The 24,349-nt window shown below is 34.4% G+C and overlaps 1 protein-coding gene across 1 annotated transcript; it reads right to left on the bottom strand.

Moving 5' to 3' along the window:
- Positions 1–3,611: 3,611 nt before the first annotated feature.
- Positions 3,612–5,139, bottom strand: LOC128874322 (cytochrome P450 9e2-like; the record flags this gene model as incomplete). Its single annotated transcript, XM_054118958.1, has 1 exon — positions 3,612–5,139. A coding segment is annotated over one exon (1,074 nt), but the record flags the coding sequence as incomplete, so codon positions are not given.
- Between the last annotated feature and the right edge of the window lie 19,210 nt (positions 5,140–24,349).

Raw genomic sequence — 24,349 nt, 5'->3', positions numbered from 1 at the left:
GATCCAAAAGTGAGGACAAACAATGGAACGCAAAAACGGTTCTTTGTTAAGGTAAAATGTTTCCTGCCACGAAGAGTTTGTGTAGCAGCTCACAGACACGGTTGCGTAACTTCAACAACGCAATTGTATTTAAAAATTGCACTATTCACCTCGTTTCTTTATCTCTGGTACATTCTCAAATAATTTTCCCATCTCTAACAAAAACAATACCATTAGCATAGGAATTTAACGTGTTCTATCGTTCAGAAAATACATATTTCAAAACTGCAAAATTACGAAAAATCGGGAACAAATAATTACTTCGTTTCGGTAATTAAACGCGAATTCAATTGAAGCGATTTATTTTCTTCAACATAGTTCCTGAACATTTTCCGAAACACGTTCAATACTTGTTGAAAATATTTATTCGTTTAGATTGGTGTAATATTCATCTTCTTTTGCAATTTAAAGAATTTTTATCTGAAGTTTCGATTTTTTTCTCTATATTCAAAATTCTTGACCACTTCGATCTAATGATGTATTAAACGACTTAATTATATTGAAACAAATTATGACAATAATTGAAACAAATTGAAACGGTTATAAATGGGCTCTACGGCAACTCCTAAACTGAAATTTTGCGATGTGACGTTGCAAGGAATTACGGAATTAAGATTCAACCGACACAGTTTCAAACTTATTTTACGTACAATAGAATTTACATTCATTTCAGCGCAAGCCCGTGTACAAATTCGGAATTCCATGGATTACGGGCCCATGCAGTTTCCCGTACAATTTATTTAAACGAAACGAAATCGTACGAACCTAAGACATGGTGTGACTAATTAAAATATTTGCATGAAATTTCAACACGTGATGCGTTGGAACTGAAATTTAAACAAATTGTTTGTACTGCGTTGCTTATAAAATATTTTTATTCTCGGTTATAATAAACGTATCAGCAAAAGTTATAAATTTGAAAAATTAAGGAGCCCAATTGTTTGTCAATTCTACAATAACAATTTAAAATTACACTTGTAATTTATAATTTCATACGTGTAATTTATAAAATTATAATCTGTATTTCTAAAAAGTGTTACACGTTTATTTTTTAAATAAATTTTAATTTTAATTTATCTTAAAATAAAAAACATACAATGTCATTTAATGAGATAAGCGTGGATATAGCTTGCAAATCCATTACTGCACTTGTAAACAAATGAAAACCAAGGGGAGATAAATTTACGATTTAACCCAGATCTTATTATTCCATTGAACTTGTCCTCTTATCATACTTTTCTGTCTCCATTGAAACAGTAAGGTCGAATCATTTTAATCACATGGCACACCTTGTGCAAAAACCGTGACTAATTAACTTCACGGTCTATAAATAGTGAATTAATTAATCGTGTCGACGTCAATGATTATCCGGTTAATTTCTACCTAGTATTTGGCGGATGTTTTACTGCGACACTCAAAAAAGTCTGTTACGATTTCCAGCTTGATGCAAGATAGTCAGGGAATGAATAGAATGAATAAAATGATATAGAATCGAACAAATACGAAATTATTAAAAACTAGAAGGTTTTACAAAATGGACTTCAGGATTTTATTTTTTTAAGACAAAACAAAATATGCCTCTTACGTTTCATTGTAATCGTGTGTACTTTCATTTTAAATAAAATATTGGAAAGATACTATTAAATATAAATCTAATCAGAGCATAGCGAACCTACACATATCCATACATGCAAATTATTTACAAGAATATTAGTGAATGACGTTCTCATTAAACAATCAATTTGGATAAGTAACTCCCGCGTTCAAGTGCCTCGGAACAATCAAGTCACTTGTAAGCGGTGAAGATAACAATTTCTATTTCGAACGGAGACTTGCGTTGATTGTTCACCAAGGACAATAAATGGGATCAAGCAAGAGCAGAAAATTTTAGATTACGTGACCTGTTACTTGATTGAATCAAAGAAAAGTGAAATTGTAATCTCTAGTCGAAATGTTATTTATTCACGAAATAAGTTACAATTATTCTGAAAATATAATCCATTAAAATTCATAAAATGAAACACTTTCCTAATTTCGAAACAGCAAACATTTGTGATTAGTAATTAGACACCACGTCGGGGACACAGAAGGTTCGTAATTTAATATATAATAATAAAATGACGATTACATATTTCTACTTAAACTACAATTATTAATTATTGTATATAAAATTAAATATAATATATACTTAGGTTATGCATTATATATGAATTCATTCTAATCGAGATCGAGTTGAGAAGTTAGAAGGTTGGTACTTCAGCAAAATGACGTGTAAATATATCTACTTAAACTACAGTTATAAATGATCGAATATAAAGGGACAGAATTAATTCCTACACCTAAATATTTCATTAACATAGATTTATTTAAGTGTAACGTATCTTCACACGGTGGCCTAAGGCTTTTGCGTAGTACTGTATATCTAAGGACTTTGTATATTCATTAGAAATCTAATGATGGCATACGTGTGCTATATTTTTGTCCAATTACGTCGAATACTTCCGTTGCACCCGAAATTAAACTCACCTTCGACGACAATTTTTATTTCACCGCGACACAGTTACGTAGTGACTTAGGAAGGTCGACATAGTTACCGAAATGTTCAACGCTGAGACAAACAGAATCCTCTGGAAATATAATACCGCAATACTGAGAAGTTTGAACCAAGGGAACGGTCGGAACCGTAAACAGCATATTCTAAACACAACGCATAATCCCGACCGGATTGATTTAGGCACGTATCCGAAGGTGGACAGCGACTGATTTCCAACGGGCACACACGAGCCGGCTGAACGCGGGATAATGGAGCGCGTAGTCAGATTACGAAGTTGCCTTTACAGTCCATGTGAAACACGTTGGCCGGTTACAACGGAAACCTGGCCTTTGATACGCTTCGACATACGAAATGTAAGATATAATAGAAAGGTACACGAGATGATTATTCTATCGTAAAATAGTAATCGTGATACGACGCCGACGTGCAGAGGAATTATCCTCTTCCAAAATAACGGGCTAGGAATTAAAAAGAAACGTTGCAAAAGGTTTGTTGCCATTTCAGATACGTTATTTAACTTATTTTCTAGTATCATTCTAAAACGTGTTTAATTAACATAAAACCTATCGCTCAAATGATCGATTTCAAACTTCTATGCACAGTTTCTTTCATAGAAGATTGTGGAGAAATGTGTGAGAATGTACATGAATCTAAGAATATAAATAGTATCATCAATAAAATACATGCTACGCAGTTTGGATAACACGACATATTTTATGTAGATAAGATACAGTATCTCACCTCCAAAGTAAATATTTTCCTCTCGTGGCGAATCTTCATATCGTTACAAACAACGGAAATACTTTAGGTACCTAAGTGACACCCTATAGATGCATACTTTTCGTTTAAATTCAATACTCTAGGAAATTATATTCCATTAGTTTTTTCATATGTTTATAATAAAAAGAAAAAAGAATGAACTGTTGAAACATTTTGCAAAATTGTTTCATGTATTATTCAATCTACTGCCACGTGAAATATTTGTGCATTCAATTGAGAAGATGACTCTAAGGTCGTAATAGAATCATATACAAATGAAGTGTCGGTAAATCTAATGTTTACACATGGTTTCACATTCCAGGAATTTCATTTGCATACAAAATTGGCGTTACGTCTCGACTGCAAAATAGTGGCTGCTATATGTGAGTACTGGATCATTATGCAGAATCTTCACCACAGATATTTATTAAACAACCTTTACATTCATTTATCTACCAGTTTACCGAACAGATACATTAATACAACTACTAATGAACGTTACTTATAATCATTTGTTTAATTCATACAAACCTAAATTACATAAATATTTTTATATTTTTTTTTTGTTAAGATTTTTTTGTTAATTGCTCGATCAACGTTTAACGATATCAATAACTCAAAACTGGTCAAAGAAAAGAGAACCACAAAGTAAATTGCTCAATGTAATTGTTAATCGCAAATTCGTACCAAAGCAACGATATAAATTGTAATGCTTAGCTGGCGGTGTAGCTATCACCCATAGAATTAACATATACGGGAACGGCCGGGTTCCTCGGCTCGACGTCGAACCAAAATCCATCCACGGGCTTCATTTGGAAACCTTTCTTGCTCAACGCCATCGGTACGGTGGTCCTGGCGCATGGCTTCAAGGTGCAACGAGCAAACATATGGAACAGGAAGACCTTTGTCTCCAGAAGCGCGAATCTGTTACCGATACACATCCTCGGCCCAATTCCGAAGCCCAAGAACGCACCAGAGTTGACGAGTTTCTTCGGGTCATCCATAAACCGATCGGGATTGAATTTTTCTGGCTCCTCGAAATGGTTGGGATCGTAATGAAAACCGTAGATCGGTACCCAAATATAATCGCCTTTCTGTAGAACGTGCGGCTTTAACCCTGGCAAAGCTGGAGGCAACTCGAAGGGTTTCGTGCAAACCCTCTCTAGAACGGAGATGACCGGATACATCCTCAGCGCCTCGTACATGACAGCTTCGAGATACTTCATGTCGTTTATCGCGTCGTAGGTGGCTTCACCGTCGCACTTGGCCAAAACTTCGTCGATCTCTTTGTGAACCTTCCTCTGAATCTCGGGATCGATGCCGATGTGATAAGCAGAGAATGCCATCATGGTCACGTTGCTGTCGAAACCGCCAAGGAAGAAAATGAACGCTTGCGCGGTCATGTCCTCGATAGTTAGTTCCTTTCCTTCGCCTAATTTTCCTCTCGTGTCCATCATCAACTGTATCATGTCTGGCCGAACGACGCCATTCTCGTCCCTGTATTTGATCGTGGATGCTACCATTTCTTTAAAGAAATTCGCGAACTTGGGTTTCACGAACCTCAAACGCAGTAGATTTGCTACGGAGGGCATGCTTCGCAATAAAAAGAACGATTGAAGCCCGTCAAAGTTCGTGGCCTTCTTTCCGTTCAGGTAGAACGCGTTGTCTCTATCGGCTAATGAGTCCACTTCTACTCCGAAAGCGCAGGTAGCGATCACGTCGTTGGTGTACCTGGTAAAAACGTCCTTGAGCTCTAGATTTCGCTTACCTTCGGGTAATGTGCTTAGGAAATTCAAAAAATAAATAAATAAAATCAAATAATTTAAACAAATTTCTTCAATAAACATGGAGACTACGAATACTTATGAGACTGAGTATAAATTAAAATAAAGATTTCTCAAAGAGGCTTTAGAATCATTCGTTTTAATAACAATGTAGACTTGCTAATGTACTTTTAGTGGACCTTAAACGATCATATTTCATTTAAAATTAAAATAACGTTTATATCATGTACCCACTATCTTACGCAAACACTCTATTTTTCCATTCATCTAAGTCAACATTCGTTCAAACTTCTGAATTTCTAGCAAATGTGCATTCAGTATTAGTCACAAGCATTGCCTTTGCAACTCATCCAAATTACGAAAACCTCCAGGAAAATTCCTAAGTCTCGACCTTATCTTAGTTTCCCTTCCTCGCTTTCTCTGCTTCCCATATCGCACAATATACATGCAATAGTCAATATCATTGAAGCCAAGTTTTCAAACCTAGCGTTGTAACTCGAATTTTTATTATTCATCGTTTCATTACATTGATAATTTATGAAAAAATAGAATCCCAAAGTCCCTTTTGGAAAGCCCTTTACTATCCCGGGTTTCTATCGAATGATTACGATGTGTGTTACACTCCACAAAATGAACGACTATTATATTTTAAAATTCTATCGATGAAAAAAGAAACATGTGATTGGTCGTACGTCAGGAACTTAATGTGCATTCAGTTGCAGAGAAACGAGGTTTCGGTCTGGAAGTTCGCGTCAAGCTTGCAGAGCTCTCCTAGAAAAGGAAAAGAATGGGAGAGGGATAGAGAAAAGCGAAGAAAACAGGGAAAACGAGAGAGGGCTGCCGGAACAAAATTCATTTGGCCAAATTAAACAGAGTTTAGCAATTTACGCTTAATCCATTTGTCGAGGATCCGGGCGTCCGTCAGTCCGTCCGTCTGCTTTATCCCTCTCTTTGCAGCCGTGCTCTTAACACGGCTGCCACTATGCACCGTTTCCTTGCTGGCCCTTCCATGGCCCTTTCACCTGACCGCTGTCGATACTAACCCTTCCGTCTGCATCGTTCACCGCCGACACTTTCAGACAGTGTCTTGCGAATTTCTCGAAAACACCATGCGTTAATGAACTGCAACTTTCCAATGGTTGGGGTAACTTGGGGTGCTTAAGTTATCATTATTTCTTGGAGTTTACTCTTTTTGCGTTGAAACTTTTACTCCTGATATTGAAAGTCTCATATTTTATATGGATATTCCTCATATTATTATTAGTTTTTGTCATAATTACGTTATATCACTGTTTATCATTTAAGGGGGAAACTTGGTTTAGAAAATCAAAATTTTCGACTTTTTTTTTTGCATAAATCAATAGTAGTATTCATAAATATAGTTAATCAATTTTAGGAGATGCTTTACGTGCTCTAGTGGAATTTTTTTCCTGCTTGTTACTATTTCCCCTAAAATATGATCTTACCACTTTCATAATACCTTCAAAGATGAATTTAAAAAAAAAAAAGGAAAGACAGCAAACCACATTTTTACCACTTACTTTGATCATAATTCACAAGTCGTTTCAAACGAAGAGAATTAACTTGAATGGAATTTTCGAAAGGCAATATTAGCTTCCCTCGTGTTGAAAGCAATACAGTTGCAAACTCAGGTGTAAATATTTCGAAGAAAGGATTTTGGAAAGATGTAAATAAATTATTTAAAAAGCTCAGAGAAAAGGATCTCGACTTCCGAGGAAATGAAAAACTGTCTCCCGCAAATAAAAAGGAAAGTAAGGACGATATATCTTTACGCGCGTCCTGCCCGTAGATTTATTGCGGTCCAGGCACTCGAGAAATTAGGCCGACGTGGTCCCTGGGTGAGCCTTTCAAGCTGTTTAGTCAACGCTTAATTTTCTATCGCTATACATTCCATTCTCCGTGACCGATTCAATTTTTGTATTTTTTTACAAGAATGTAAACAACTTTCAAACTCGTATACATTTACATATTTTTTATCCAAACTTTCAAAGCTCTACGAAAAATGCAAAGCTTTTAGATAATCTTAGATAACCTTGTTTACTTTATGTAACATATATGTTGTGCGATATAAAAGAGAATGCTTTTGAAATAAAATGTCATGTCATTTTTGGAGTTGCTTTGTTCCACAGTTTTTACGGATACATAAAACACTTTTGGATAAATCCGATTTTCCTGAAATGTAATCTACTTAAGGTAATAGCTTTTATCAATAACAGTAACGTTCAAATTGCGCGTATTGTCCCATAGCTTGCAATAATTAAATATGCACATTTAAATTTCAGTTTTCAATAGCGAAGCCTCGGGCGTGACAACTTTATACCACATTTTCAATTCGTTTTCCGGGGAAAATGCATTCACTCAAATTTGATTTCCTCGAAACCAAAGCTTTATGCATACGAATTTCGTATCTTTAAAATTCTATGAAGTGCACGTGAAGGTACACACTTCGCGTTCGTCCTTAATTTCTGCCATTCCTGTGAGGACACTATATGTCTGAATAGGCGCACCATTTTTCCTTAACAATAAATATTGCGTGATGAAATATTCTTCAGTGAATATCGTATAGAATTTTACAATGTCGTACATACATTTCTGAATGAATACAATTGAACAAATATGATTTTAAATAATAACAAACAAATTAAAAACTTGCATTAAAATCTGAAAGTGTCAACTTTCTGTTTTATTCTTTACCCACTGTTATTTATTAATAAATAATTTTCCAATAACCTAGCAGCCTTTCATCTCTTCCACGAACAAAATTTCCAGAATTGCTCAGCTTTAGAAATACACGTGTATCAAAATACCGTCGACAATCCACAAAAGAGAAAAAGAAAATGGCAGACGAAAACCGAGAGGTTTTCCGGTCCCTGTTCGTTCCATAAAACACATTTCAGCCTTTTCCACTCGTACCTCCACGAATCGAGTCTTTTAGCTACTGGTTTACATCGCACGAGCTGGTTGCTATCTTATTATCACGGAATTGTTTCCAACCCTCCCGTTTCCCTCTTTATTTCGCCCCTCCGTCTCTTTCCCACCCCTTGTCACGGAATCCCGTGGCGAGGTTCTCCGTCCTTCTCGGCCTCTCTGTTTAGAAGGATGCTGGAAGCAAGCAGCAGCGAAGCCAACTTAAGTGTATTGGCAGTTGTGTCCACCTTTTATTTTCATCCAATCGGGTGAGGACCTTTAGCATCACTCCGTTGGAAACCGTAGAGTGCTTCGAACCGGATGCTCCTGGTTTCGGGGACTCCAGAGACTGCTGAAGCCGAACTCTTCAATGCATGGATCTCGCTCATTTTAAAGCAGCACTCGTGCTCCGAGTTCCCAGAGAATTCTCCACCTCGATCGATGCTCCAAGGGGGAAATGCTTAACAGTATAGTTTGTATCGTCGTTTGTTTTTTTCTTTCTTTATTACATTTTCTCTCTTGGTTTTCTTATTGACACATTTGAGATGTGCCAATTAGAGATTCGAGAGAGTCAAGGGTTCAGCGATGGTTGGTCGAACCTCTACAGAGAGTGTATTAAGAAATATCATTTTCTTGTGTAATATAATATATCAGAAATTCATAACAAACATTTCTTAGAGAAATATTGTAATAGGTACTAGGAAATGCTTTAATAAAAGTCGATCAATTTACAATATACTAACATTATAGTGAATACTGATAATTTTGGAAAGTAATTTCTTGAAACAATTCTATTATAAGTTACTACAAAATAAGTATAAAAATTGTGTTTCTGTAATAGTAATTCCTGCTCCCTAGTACATGTACAATTTCAATTTTAATAAAATATACTTTTATAGACGTTTGTACAATTCTCAAGCTTAAAATAGAATAATTACAAGAAGCTGTTGCAAGTATAAAAATAGAAATATACTCGATTCACAACCTCGACAGAAAATCGATACTTTGAAACTTTTAATTGGTGTTGTTTCACTAACGAACAACCATAGTTCCTGATGGTGCATTATTCTTCTGAACATTCGACTATCGACGTATATATTGTGCTTTTACGTATTTATTTATATATTTTTTAACAGAGTTTGTCAAAAATTAATTTAGATGAAAGAATAGAAAGGGCAACTCTGTATAACAATTTATTTGCAACATTTATTCGATGCTTCTGGTTATTTGATCAATGTGAAACGGTAAATCGACTAGACCTATAATTTACATTGTATAATTACAATAATCATTTTAACAGTCATACACCCATTAGCATTCTATCAGTATACGTCCATCACAACTTCCCTACATTGTCTAAATTCGATTGAAATTGAAAAGGACAAGTACACTATTCGTCTGATCAGGTAAAGCCACACTGCACAGTCTGGTCTGACAAAGTATGGTCATATACTACTTTCCTGACTAATTGTAAGCGTTCTACTGTACTGCCTGTCTGACTATATACGGGTCTTTACTACTTGTCTAAACATTTTATTTGTATCAGTTATTAATACAACAAAAAATATACGTAGACTTTGAATAATATAAAGAAACATTTCTCTACTAATAAGGCTGTCCTTTTAGCATATTTAATCCTACTTTGCAATTTTTCATTATTCAAACCTCATATTTTCCATCTGTAATTAATGTTACTTTTTGATTGTGACCACTACTCTCCTAAAAAGTAGCACGACATTGAAAAAGCGTATCAATTACCGAAATCACCGATGGTCCAATAAAACGCAACACCATTGATTGGAATCGATGTTCCAGTATTTTCCAGTCGATCAGCTCCAGCGTGGAAATAGTACTTTGGTTACGAAACGCACCGGCGCGAGGCGCGCGGCGGCGCCGCGGTGGCTTCCTGTTACACCAGAACGCGCGCCATTACAGAACGACAGGTTGCGATTCACACGTGACACAAACTGTTAATAGAACGTCATAAAAGCACCATGAATTTCGACGAAGTCACGGCGATAATAGGTAGCCGTACTGGCTGCAGAGGACCAGGTGTCGTTTTACAGACGCGAATGCTCGGCCGCGAATTGTACCTGTCCAACGATGAAAAATATATTTCAACGCGGTGAAACATGCGTGAACCGTGTCCACTAATTCGAAGTATCAATGGAAACGAGAGTAGCGTCAGTGATAACAAAGTGGAGTATTTGTATAGGCGGTATCGAGTTCAATAGTCTATCGCGAATAACGATGAGCCCGACAAGTACAAATGCAACAGGGAACAGGAAGGATAATTAAACGATTCCGAATGAAATGTTAGACTGCTGTGCAAATTTCATTAGCTACACTAACTGCTCACTTTTCAAACGCATATGGAGCTTAAAATTATGTCGTGTGTTTAGTATATATTATACACGTTGTAGTTTATTGCTTGAAGGGGATTTTAATGTGTTTATGCATATTAATTTAGAACAGGTTTTTTCAATCGGTTATTTAAGTAATACAATTGTAACTATTTTGTGCGGCCATAAAAATTCCAGTACTATATTCTCCAAATTCAAGATTATTTTTGAATTAATTTATAATTATGGCTGCAGCTATTATTCATGTGTAATGCAATCAAACAAAATTTCATTTATATTGGAGAAAAACAGTACAAATTACAGAGAAATCACACTGTGAATTTTATATTAATAATTATCCAGATGAAATTTTTCAATACATTCCGAGACTCTAAATAAGAGGTTTGGATATACATTCAGAGGTTTGTATGTAGATTCGTAAAAGGTGCTATCCATTAATTCTGAATTAATAAAATCAAATTTTCCTAGGAATAAGACGATCTTCAACTCGTAAAATTGTTGTATCGTGGAAATGTCGTTCGTGGGGAATAATATACACCTCGTCCGCCATAATATCCACGATGGAGCCCATATTCCTGAGCTTTACTGTCCATTTGCGCAAGGATATACTTAAATCGCCATCGCGTGATCGAGAACGTGTTCTCATGGCTAAGAAAATATGCAGATACACGCGCACACGCAGACGAGTGTTCCTTTCAGGGAACCTCGTCCTAGTACAACCATATTCCATTAGTTTTATGTGTAGCCCGTACGCGTTCATGCGTTACCACTGAAAAAAAAACCGGAAAGATTGAGGTAGCCTCGTGCTAATTGCGCGAGAGCTCAAGGCTCGCATTGTCGCTTGATTATTTCCCGATAAATCGACTGTTCGTGCCATTGTTTCCGAATATCCTTCCATTCGAATGATGTCCAGCTCGGTGAAATTCTTGTCTCTTGGAAAAATTGCACAACAAATTATTTGGTGCACGTTACATATTAGTCATACTGTATTTCATTTCCTTTCTTTATATCTATTTGTTTTTCCCTGAGAATGTGTCGTTGTTTGATTATATATTTGTTGGTTCTGTGGTAAAGAGAAGTCTCGTGAAAATGAAATTTATTTAAATATTATTATATAATCACTTCATATAAAGCTACAATAAATACTTATTGTGGCTTTGTATAACATAATTATATGTTTATGTTATAAAGGATTTTCCAAAAGAGGCTTTAGGATTTTGTTTTTTCAAAAATAATAAAATTGGATGTATCCTGAACTGTCATTTCTGTGTATAGAACTTTAATGATCCTTATCATTAATACACTATTGGAGTCACTCAAGCAAATTGTCAACTTTCTCCAAAGGAAAATCTTTCAAAAAATCACAGCTGCACTTGTAAGTCTCTAACAGTTTCAACTTATAAAGAATTTCCACTAACAAGTTTCCACTAACAAGTCGAGATATACTTCATCTTCAGCATCAACAGTGGCAAGGAACGTATTACTTGAAGTCATCGAACGGACTCTGGAATAAGAAGAAAGAAATATTTTTGAAAAGCCGATAGGCCAGGTTGGCGACGAGTATTCTTGGGGAATTAACACACATTTGAGTTGTTATTGCTTGCGAATACACGTAGTTTGCCTGGTCGTTCACCATCGAGGTCACGTCATCGTTGGTTAATTGTCTTTCCATACTGGACGCAAGACTTTTCCTGTGATTATAAAATACTAAAACGTATATGTGTGGAATTCTAAAAGGACTAGCTCACGAAACTGATAAATGTTGGAGAAATTAACTTCTACAATATGAATATTAATATAAACAGTTTACCGATATTATTATACGTCGATATTATGTTAAATAAATTGAAAAATATATGAATGGAGAAATTGTTTCTGGATTGCATCGAAACTGTACTAAATAATTTCCAATTTGTTATCCACTATTCGTAAGTTACATTTTGATAATGTAAGTACTATTTTCTTCGCTACGTATCTTCTAAAAGAAATGGAGTAAATCTATAGCGTACATTTTTTAATAATAACATAAAATGAAGAACTGTAATATTCTCTCAATGAATCATATTTATATGTCACTGTTATGTCCAGTTAACCTAAATGGAAGTAGACGTTTATTGCGCAAAAGGAAAGGAAAGGTACCACGAAAGGAAATTATGTAAAGGAAATAAAGCCGGAATTCGACATTTCGATAATGCTCCTTTGACGTTTCCTTTCTTCTTTAATGAATATTCCTAATGGGTCACTGAAATATACTATTAACATTAATCATAATAAGAAATGAAGTTCACGGTCTTCCAAGTTTGCAACTTGTCGTTTCAATTCTCCTTAGAGATGAGGAGTTATTTTCTAAAAATTAGCTTTTTACATACTATTTATTGTACACATTATTACAATAGCATCCAGAACTTCATAAATATTTCATAAATATTTCGTGTTTGTTGTAATATTCTGAGAATTATCTGAATCAAAGCATTAATTACACATGAAAAAATTGTCATTTCTATTATAGTTTCGTATAGAAACACTCTGATAACATACCTGAATAATTCATCTTAGTTTTGTAGATCCTCATTATGGACAATTCCCAAATCTATTTATCCTATAACAAACTTTTGTCCGAGTATGAATGAACAAAAGAATCGTGAAACGAGATTTGGTGAATTTTTAATCAGAATCCATCGAGACGAAAATTGAACGAGTCGTTTTGCATATTTATTGGACATGTAGTAAAGTTTAAGAAAGTTTATATTAGCTATTAAAAAATCGGCGGAGGTTTATGAGGTCAGATGAAGCAAGTTTAGTCGATCAAATGAACTTTAAGAGAGAACAAGTTGGCGTTGCTTGGTATTGTTTAAGAAGGCTAGCCGATGATTGCAGTGAATTGTTAATAATCTTATGTCGAAAGGATAACAGTTTAGGAAATATTCAACTTTCAATTTAATAAATCAACAGTTCTTTGCATTTACTATTATATGTGTACATGCTAATGATCACTCAAAATACTAAATATAAATAACTGTATTAATTAACCACCTACACATGTATTTTATTCTATCTTTCGATGACGATGTAAATAAATATTTCTGTGTGGCTGTTTGTTTGTTTACATTTTTTATTTCAAACTGTATCATTAAATAAACGATAGGGGACTAATTACAAATATTTCTGCAATTATTTATCTTTGAAAGTCAATCTCCTACTTTTATATGAATCTCTTGTATCATTTAAAAGGGGCATTTTTATTAATAATAAATAAAATCGACATGTTGAGGGAGCAGAAGAAAAAATATTTTGTTACGTGACAAAATTATTCCTATTATGTAATATATTATTATATTATACTATATTCTTCTTACTCGTTATGTTTAAAAGATTAAGTGTAAAAAACATGCTACATTAGTTACAAATTCTTTTATTTTTTATGAAGTTCTTAATAAATAATCAAATACTATCTCATTCAATATTTATGTTCAATAGTTCTCGTTTAAAATGTGTCCCAGCACTCCAAGCAAGCAGAGTCGTCGAGTTTTCTCGCGAAAGAATCACGGATGCCGGGTGTAAGGAAGAGGAAAATACGAAGCAAGTTTCGGTGACGTGTAAATCACGCTTTACCAAGAGCTTTTGAGTCTCGTAGCCGAGGTTCGTTGAAAAGTTAACAGGCCGAGGAATGAGAAGACCGTGTTTCCTTACCGTGTCCAACAAGCGGACACCCCACGTAGCGCTTTTTACTTAGTGCTTCCCAGTTCCTCACCAGAGGTGTTAAGCAATGAACTTGCACACAGGGTGGTCCATCGGGAACGGAGAAACCAAATGGTTTTATTCGTGAAACGTCAAAATTAGATTCAAAGATGGAAAAAAATGATTTGAACTCGATAATTGTAACAATTGCTACGCGATACAAGCATGCTTTAATTTTAAGACATCCCAGTTAATAAAATAGTTAATATTTAAATTGAAGGTACTAATTCCAAAATCACTGTTTACCTATTCTATCCCTTAAATGTACTGTTATGGTTATTCCTACTTATTATTGTAACGGAATTCGCGAATAAATTTGCAAGAGTATCTTGCTACCCTTCGATAGTAATATTCAATAGCAGCCCTTCAGACTTTGTCCACGTCCCAATATTCGTGAAATTTATCAAGTTAACAAATGCATAAATTTCCATTTACGGTTTAATTGAGATACGTAACACCATCTATTGACTATATTTCGAATTACTCGAGCATGTTATCAATGGAAACTCCAACTGTGATAAGTTTTAAAAGTTAGAATTAATTAAAATTAATTAAGATTCTTTGTACATTTTATATTTATGCGAGCAGTAGAATGTGCACACGAATAAAATACTATTTTATAGGATAATTAATATGTATTGTAAGTTTGTACATCTCGTACATTTCGTATATTTTTCATACTTCCTGTACTTTCTATATACATAAACATAGGCAAAAGTGTTGTTCAAAGTATGAACTTTTAATATATTATATTAAAATAATAATAGTATATAATATATACTAACTTAGGCATCACATTAATTATCTTATACATGTATTCCTATACATACATACATAATAAAAAATTCAATCACACACATTAACTAAACTGTAGATGAATGTACAATATTAATGCAGCGTAAGAAAAAATTTTATAACTATTCCTTCATTCTCTTATATACGTAACACTTTATACATATAATAAAGAATTCATACACGTCTACGAACCAAAAAAGTATCATAAATAAAAATAAAAATATCGAAAACATTTCACCCTATTTACATTTGATTAAAACAGCGAAATCCTGAAGCCTTTTATAAAAAAAACTCTTTATGACGATACTTCTTTCTATCTTTAAAGTAAATCGAGTTCAATGGGGTTAAAAAGAGGAGCATGAGAAATTATTAGCGACACGCTAGTAAAGGATAAGAGCCGGTGGTAGGGGCTACGAAATTTACAGAAAAATGGAGGTATCTTCAATGACGCGTGTCACGATTTCCTTGAAATCGAGCATTTTTCCCGGCTTACCAGCGGATCAAACGAAAAACATTCTTGCGTCGGTACAATCGCGTCTGCACACACGGGATTTCCAAAGGATCTGCCGGCGTGCCCCGACGAAAAGTATTTGAGATCCGATGAATTCCGAATAAAGACGACACAGCTGGAATCCAAGCACGTGGAATCGACATAGTTGCAACGGCGTGGAGATGCGAGACAGTGAATACACCTGGAATTTCGAATGTACCCTGGACGCCATGTGGGCCTTACATAAATAAAATTATTATTTAACCCCCTTTCCATTCGAAACCATTTCGATGCAAACTGGAATCAAGTCTTATTATATAAGATTACTTTGAAACTGTGTAAATATATTTTAACCGGATGATTTATCGTATTATGTAATAATCAAATAAATTTGGAACAACTCGATGAAATAATTCTTTTAGTAAAGTAACAAAGGCCAGTTTTATAAAGTTATTTCTATTTTTTCATTGATATTATAAACACCATTATCATATGTACCCTTTCCATAATAATTTTAATAAGAAAATATTATTATTCCAGAAAAGAAATGATAGAAACATTAATTTGTAATTGAAACTTTAGGAACAACTAAAGTATTAAACATGAACATTGGTATGGAGAAGTGTTTACAATTTAAATGACACGATATTATTCTATTTACAACGAATTAATTGTTTTAAATAATTCCATTTTAAAAGGAAGCATAAAGAATCATTCTGTACTTTGTGACTATACAAAGTAACACATGTATAATTTTTTAAGTCATATTTAAAAAATAATAACGATAAAATAAAATATTAGTATGTTTGCTCTGAAGTATGTATAATATTACTCTTTATACATATATATTATGTCTAATAATAGTGTAGACGATGTTGCTATTAACATTTGGTAAAAATATTCGACAATCATTATTATCGATTGCGTAAAATAGAATCACTCAAAGAATGAATATGTACTTGAAAAAGTGAAATATCGAACCAACACGTGAAACGGCAATACCACAGCAACAATATCAACAAATATAGTTACGCTGGAACGGTCCCTATGGGATATCCTTAATTACAAATCCTCAAAGGGATTGAGGAGCCAAGTCCGATTAGTTTAGGCATCTTGTAGTAGCAGCAAGGAGGTGGGATTGAGAGAGATGTTGTCCAGAGAGCAAACAGACGATGGATAATGCTACGTGCACTATCGAATTAGGGACTAATTAAAGCTAAGTAGCTCTAATCATAAGCACGTATGTACCACGCTTATGTAACACACTCCGGCTGAAGATGTATTTAAGTTCCTTTGGTACTGCTTCCTAATATGCCCAGAAATGTCCCACATCTATACATATACCTGTATATCGAATCAACTAAGTTCTAAACTAATCAAGTAAAATTTGAAAGCTTCGTTATCCAAACTGTCGAGAATACCATTTCAAATAATATAGAACACCCTGATAATGTGATGTTAACATTCGCAACAGAAATGAAGAAATAATATAAACGAAGTTACAAATATCTCACTCTAATTAAATTCTATATTCTAAATTCTAAATTTCTAATTCATATACGTATCATAAAAAATTATTAAAAAATAATAAACCAACAATATAATCTTGAATTTTTTAATGCTACAATGAGTGAATTTCTTCGAAACTTAACAAAGTGAAACAATTTTAACCATTAAAAAAGAAAAGCGATTGAATTATGTAATTTTATTTTAATAATCAAATCTTGATCCAAAATAAGAGTAGTTTTCTAGTTTTAGTATCGTTTGAAACTTTATAATTTTAGAAAATTGCTTCCCCCTGTAGTGACATGCATACTTATTAAATGTATAATAGTTCACGTTTCAGAAGGATGTTTACAGTAAAAGATTTGTATCAATTGTTGGGAATTGAATTTAGAAACATTAGGAATTTTCAAAATATTGCTCAATGTACTAACTTCCTTTTAACAATTAGTAATAGTAACTTTGATGAAAATTAACCGAACAATTGCCAGACTAAATTAGCAATGATTAAGTGTAGCACTGCATGAACATTTGATTTATGCTTTGCATGCGAAACTTGATTAATTCGTCGTGAACAAACATGACTAACGTGTACAAGATCTAATATAATTTATGGTCGTTTTACAGAATCGTGTCAGTACTACATGCAAAGTATAAAAGAGAATATACGTGGAGGTTTACCGTTAAGAACACGAATGTTACTGTGATTAATAATTATTGTTGCAATTCAAGTTAAACAGAGCTTTACTATATGCAAACATTCGTAAAATGAAAGGAACATTTCTAACCAGAGCAGTGCCACGATAAGTATGCTTGAAAGAATCTGAAGTTTTCTAAAAATAAAAAAGTCACGTTACTATTCCTTAGTGGTACTCGAAAGAGTTGCAACAAAATTTACTTTCTTTTTTCTCTTCCTCTATCTTCTTCAAATAAAGAATGTGACGTGGAAAATTGCATGTAACTAGTAAACAAGTTGATTGAATAGGACAATTGAAGATTTTATAGAATCTTGTACATACACGTATCAAAAAACGTACCAAATATCAGAACCTTATGTCAATTACTTATTAACTGCACAAAAATCAGGAAAATTGCCTCAGAACTGGCAGAAATAAGAGATTAAGCGTAGCTCTTATGCACCACTCTTTGCGAACTTTAATTTTCATTAGCATTCCTCCTATTAAATTTCAGGATATCCCACTGCTCGTTGAGTCTAAGCCACATACTTTTCAAACTATACACAACAAGAAGAAAGACCGATGACTGTAGCACGCTACACACCATCGTCGGTCCATCCGAAACTTCACCAAATCGAGTACACAGTGCTCGATCAACCCTCGTCGCGTGCTGCTAAAAATTTCAACAGGGGCGACTTAACTTTTCGCGCATTTCTCAACCGATACTATCGATCATTCCCCATTGGTAATCCATTTTGGGGGGAGGGCTATGCAATAAGGTCATTCGTATGCACTTTTCGAAGTACTAGAACGGTTACCGGATACGGGCCAACACCGTGTGTTTCCGCATACACTTCGTAAACCGTACTTTACATATTTATTACCGTCGACGATGGCACACGTCCCACGGGACGCATTCAAGTTTAAACGGGGCGCTCCTTTATACGCCTTATATTTGCCTTGGCGGTAGCAGGACGATCGATTGTCGAAAGACACACACCGTATGCGCAGTAAACTCTCGAACAATTATCGCGATGAACGCGTGGTAAAGAAAGTGCAAAAAATTTCAGAATAAAGGACGCCATTCCGATGGACGTTTCTCTCGCTTGGCTTCTTTCTTTCATGTTATCGTTGACCTTTCCAAGGAATAACGTCTCGTCGAACATCGAACGTAATGGGCGACATAATGGAGAATGAATTGTTAGAGATTGTTGGAAACCTTTTCGAGATATTTTATTGTTTATTAAGCGGGACTCAGATAGTGACTTGCAAAGTGAGAACTATTGTAAGACGGTTCAATTAAATTACGCTTTTGATCTTGATTTTTACAAAACATACGCCCACGCAAAATGACCATCGTCCCCAAAAGCAAATAGTCAAAAATTCGCCCACTACAAGGTGTCGATCGCCTAACATGGAACGTTATCATTGAAAAACAATGGTTTACAGCGACCCCTCCTAAAATCGACTTTGCGATACTTTTGCCACCGGCTGGTCGCCATTGTTGCGTCCCGTAATAATGTTGGCCAGCTCGGCAGCGGACGCCTCGTTTAATAACAGCAAGAAGTCGACGCGCGTCGCTGCAAAGCCGTCCTGTTTACGTTGCCCGCTGTACTGCAATTATAATTATAACGCCATTGTTCGTGAATTCCACCAGTCGCGGATCAGGGGCGACGATGAGTCCGCGAGCGCGATTCCTCGCGAAGATCGGGGATGGTAACCAGCCGACGTCGATGGCGGCGAACTACGAAAACCGATGTCAAATTAGCAAATCAAATTTCCACGGGGAATTATTTCAACGCGATCCGCTAAACAGCCCGCAGCGGAACAACAGCCACGGACAGGCACACGGAATATAGCAAGTGAATTTCATTTCACTTCGTCGAAAAAGAAAATAAAGACCAGCGGACCGTGATTCGCGTTGCGCCGACGCTCCTTGCTGCGGGAAATTTTCATTAATCTAATTAATCGAGCCGGTTGAATTAACGAGCCAAGCCCGGGTCCCTCCGGGAAATTCCAGTGTCGACGATTTCGCGACCGATTAAGTAGTGCAGGGACCCAGATCCGATACCATGGTTATCCGAAGCAGTTCGGGCGCAAGATGGCTGGATAATCAAACGACAGTGACGGAACGAAATGGTGGGACGTATCGTATGTACAGATATTTCGAGTAATTAAAATAGGAGTGTATGTACACGTTCTATGCATTACGAGTACGTGCTCTGAAGTAAGCGTAACAAATTTTGGTTTTATTTGAAATACAAAATGGAAGTTGGAGAAGTAATATAAACGTTACCTGATCTTATTGTTAGTCCGAAAAGATGATAGGCCGTATGATTGAATATTTCGTGAAATTAAAACGAAAAGATGTACTTTTATATTTGAATCATGTAGTTTGGCAATGCACACTATATAATTCCCTACGAATTAAATTAATAAAAAGTCTAAGAAAGTGCGGTTTCCGGCTTTCAATGATTACAAGACTCTTACTTCGTACACCCAACAGTAAAGCATGTTCTCGCTTATGTAAGTTCATAGAAATATGTAATATATACGTAAAAAAAAAAAAAACAAATGTTCGAAAAATATTGAAGATGAACTGCGAACTTTTATTTCAAGAACATTTTTTATAATACAGTCATTTTATAAATTATCGATAATGAAGCACACCTTGCACTGTTTGAGAACTAAGAAATGCTTTGCGTAAACATTCTTTTATTTCACAGAAGAATATCATTTATAATACAGTCATTTTATAAATGATCGATAATGAAGCACACATTGCACCGTTCAGAAACTAAGAGATGCTTTATCTCTATCTGTAGAAACATGAATTTGCGTAAACATCCGCGGTCAGGGAATAATTAATCCATGTTGAAAGTTACTAACATCCCAGATTTAACATTCGATGATGAGCGATATTAATATGCAGTAATTTAATCGACGAATCGCCAGTTGAAAATGCACGCCTATTTACTTTACGGTGCATGAGATTACGCTAGACTCGTATTACGTCGATTACGAAGATGTTCATGAATATTTAAATAGGATAGTGCAGTTCAATATCTCAAGCCAACCTGATGCGCCTGAATAGATAATGACGCCTACAATTTTCGAGCCGTCCACTCGGACGAAATGCTACGTGCGACCGGTTCTCGGTCGAAACGATTTCACCTAATTTCCATTTTGCAGCGAATTTTCCATCGACGGAACGATTTTTACTTCGAAGCCATAACGAACGAATGGAAATTATTTTTGACGGTACTATGATTTGTCAACATATAGACAATTTTTAACTTGTTGAGAGTTATGTGGAATGATTGTCTGTCTTATTTAAATTATTTGTCATATGTATAAGTATATACCGTACAGTATACTTATTGTTAATATCTTTCTTCGTAAGTTATTTATTAGGATTCTTCACAAACTTAAACAATCCAGTCAGACACACAAGAGGGAACATTAATTAAACGTTTGATTTATATACTTAGATAAATATTAACAACGACACATTCAGCACTTTATTTCTTACACTTGTACGTAGTATTCATAAGATACAAGGAAACTTACTTTAATCATTTACTTGCTTTAACTCACAATAATCATAATTTTGCGTTCAGTGCAGCAATAAATAAAACAGGTGTTTAAGAATATTTAACATTGATAATAAATACTGCTTAGATAAGAAAAGCTCTTTAATTTGAAGTTTGTCCGACTCGAATCCGACAATTCCACGCCGAGCTGCGACAGTTTAAAGTTTCCTAATTGATGGATTAATATGAATGAAAGTATGGCCTTATGACCTACGTAACTTTCTGGTAATGATATCAATTTCTCTATTTACGTCATAATTCAAAGTAAACTGTCATTTGTGAATGGTAAACGATAAAAATTCTGTATTTCTACATATTTCAATCTATAAAGGGATCTCTTTATTGGCTTATTTTACATAATTTGACTTTAATATTTAATAAATACACGTTTGTTGATACAATTTTGTCCCTAAACAGCTAAACGTATTCCAAAGAAATTTAGTATTTGAATTCTATATAACTAATGATACCTACGACTTGTATTTTTCTTTTTTCTTTTTTGCTTTTTCTATTATATATTCGAAATTTGAAAAAATGTCAATGTCGTTTTTTAATATTTAAAAACATATATTTTGATAAAATTATGATTCGTTTCTCACCATTCTCATTGTAGAGAACTAGATTATTCTTTTTCAAATTTCCTTCTTGACTAATTGATTTATTATTATTTAGTAGGAAATAATGAAGACATCGAGTTCAAAAGTAGTGAAACGTCTTTAAAATTAATACTGTTTCCATTGGTATATTATCCTTAATTTTCTCGTTAATATTCAATATATAGTATTTAACAAAAATAAGCCACTAGCAGCTCATTGTTGTTCAACCAATTGTTTCGGGGAAGGAAGCAAAGCTTCGTGGAATTTTTCAGAGTGTAACAAAATTTCCACACTCGTATTGGATTTTGAACGAATTATTCATTCATCGTGAATTTCCATGGTTGTCACATTTAATTTCCGCACGATCGCTTCTCGCGTTTGTGACTCGCAAAACTACGTTACCCGACGCGCGAAAAATCATTCCTCTTCCCCAAGCTTCATATTCGAGCGATGCGAGCGAAACAGTGGATCGTAAGTAGATTCAAACACGTCGAATTCAGCGAATTTATCGGTGCGGGTGTCCGTGGGATGTAAACGCTGACGAAACTCTAATGAGAACGAGGCCTCGAATTAAACGAAACTCTCGGTGTAACTGAAATTGAATGAAATTGGAATTATCGAGAATTCGATTAAGGGGAAATTTGAATTGACGGCGGATTACTTTATTCGCCGTGTCTGCGACCAACGCAAAGCCACCCCTGAGAAAAAAGATACGTTTCAGAAATATGGACAAACTGTTACTGGGAGATTTGTTGAAACGTTCCAATTCCATACTCCTCGACGATAAAGAGTAATTTTCTAGAAATTATACAGGAAAATTGCGAAGAATGTGAAATGTAATTAGATATGAGAGAATGTCACAATAAATAACTTATGTGTGGGGAGTAGATATAAAATAAGTACATGCTACATGAAAAATAGAATAAGAAAATTATATTTTGAAAGAAATTTATTTTTTAATTTATTGAATCATCCACAGCAGTATTGGTCTTCAATTTTTCTATATATATTTTGAACATACTAATACACGATAATACTCTTCATTTAAAATGAATTAAATAGCTGAATTTCATTGAATCAGAAATGCAAATAACTCATTTAATTTTATTCATTTATATGTTTATGTATCTGTTTACATATGTTTTGATTCTGTTTGGAAAATAATTCATTAACGAGTAAGAGAACTAAACTTTCCTTGTGAAATATAAATCTATTTAAAAATGGTATAAAGAAATGGAATTAAATTGATAAAAATAATATTAAATTGTTAGTGCAGACTATCTATAAACTAAATGTATTGAGACACAATCAAGATGTCATAACATATAAAAAAAAGTAAGGACTATACAAGTAGCAAACAATTTTCAAATGATATATATTGAAGGACGGAAAGAAAACAATGAACGGTGACATGTATATCATGCTGTTTTCTATTTAAAAAACGTAATTCTACTTAATTCGTCAAATGAAACGACTCCCGTCTATTCAAGTTACGTTTCCATCGTCTCAACGACTGGTAATTTATCTGCACCGCTCGTTCACGGAGAACGGACATTTTTGCGATTATTCAGTAGTCAAAATCAGACGATAATTTGTCAGGAATATGTCAGCCTCCTGGCTCCGTTTAAGCTACTGTTTTCACGATAAATGTACATTGATATGCGATTGTATTTCGCAGATCCGTGCTGCTCTGAAGGCTCGTTGATTTCCATATGTTATAAATGCGAACGATTCGATTCATGCCCGTCATAAATTGCATGACATTTCGAACAGTAATTGTGGGCACTAATTCCGCATTCGATCCGTACGCGGAAACAAGAGGGCGAAATTTCATGAGAAATATCGGTCTTCTAGTATCTTTCAACGCGCCATATGATTTGCAGCCGCTTCGTGGCTCATCAAAAATGATCAGCTGCCAAAGGGGAAACTCGACTAAATAACTGCTAATGATTTATGAATTCCAATCTGCGATTCATCCGTTATTAAAATTCGTTTACGTACGCTAATTTCACTTCCGAATCTGTATGTACCTCAGAGGCAAGAAATGATGGATGCAAATTATTAGTTAAGTGACTCAAGTGAAATATATGTACATAGTTTACTGTTATAATTTAATTTATTTAATATATGTAATTAATGTATATTTAAATACAATTTAAATTTATAGTATTTGTTCTCCAAATTAAATATTTATCTGATTAAATTTCGAATTAAAATACATAGTGCACTAAATCAAGATCAAATGTAATAAATTATATTCTTTGATAACGTAAGAATACAATTTCTGTCAAATATTATTTATGAATGTATTGTATACATATGTAATATATATGTATATTACAAATTCAAATTATGTAATAGAGACCCTATATATTTCATTAATTCCTTTATGTGTAAATTTATTTCCATGTGCTCATTCATGTATATATTTAAGGTGAAGCATTTATTTGAAAACATCAAACGTATCGTTTAATGTAAACAAGTTTTTTTCAGTAAATACAGAGTGTACATATGGAATTAACTGTATGTA

This window comes from Hylaeus volcanicus, chromosome 3, assembly GCF_026283585.1.
Source record: "Hylaeus volcanicus isolate JK05 chromosome 3, UHH_iyHylVolc1.0_haploid, whole genome shotgun sequence".
Lineage (NCBI taxonomy): Eukaryota > Metazoa > Arthropoda > Insecta > Hymenoptera > Colletidae > Hylaeus > Hylaeus volcanicus.
The sequence above is the reverse complement of the archived record's forward strand: the minus strand, read 5'-3'. Positions and strand labels throughout refer to the sequence as shown.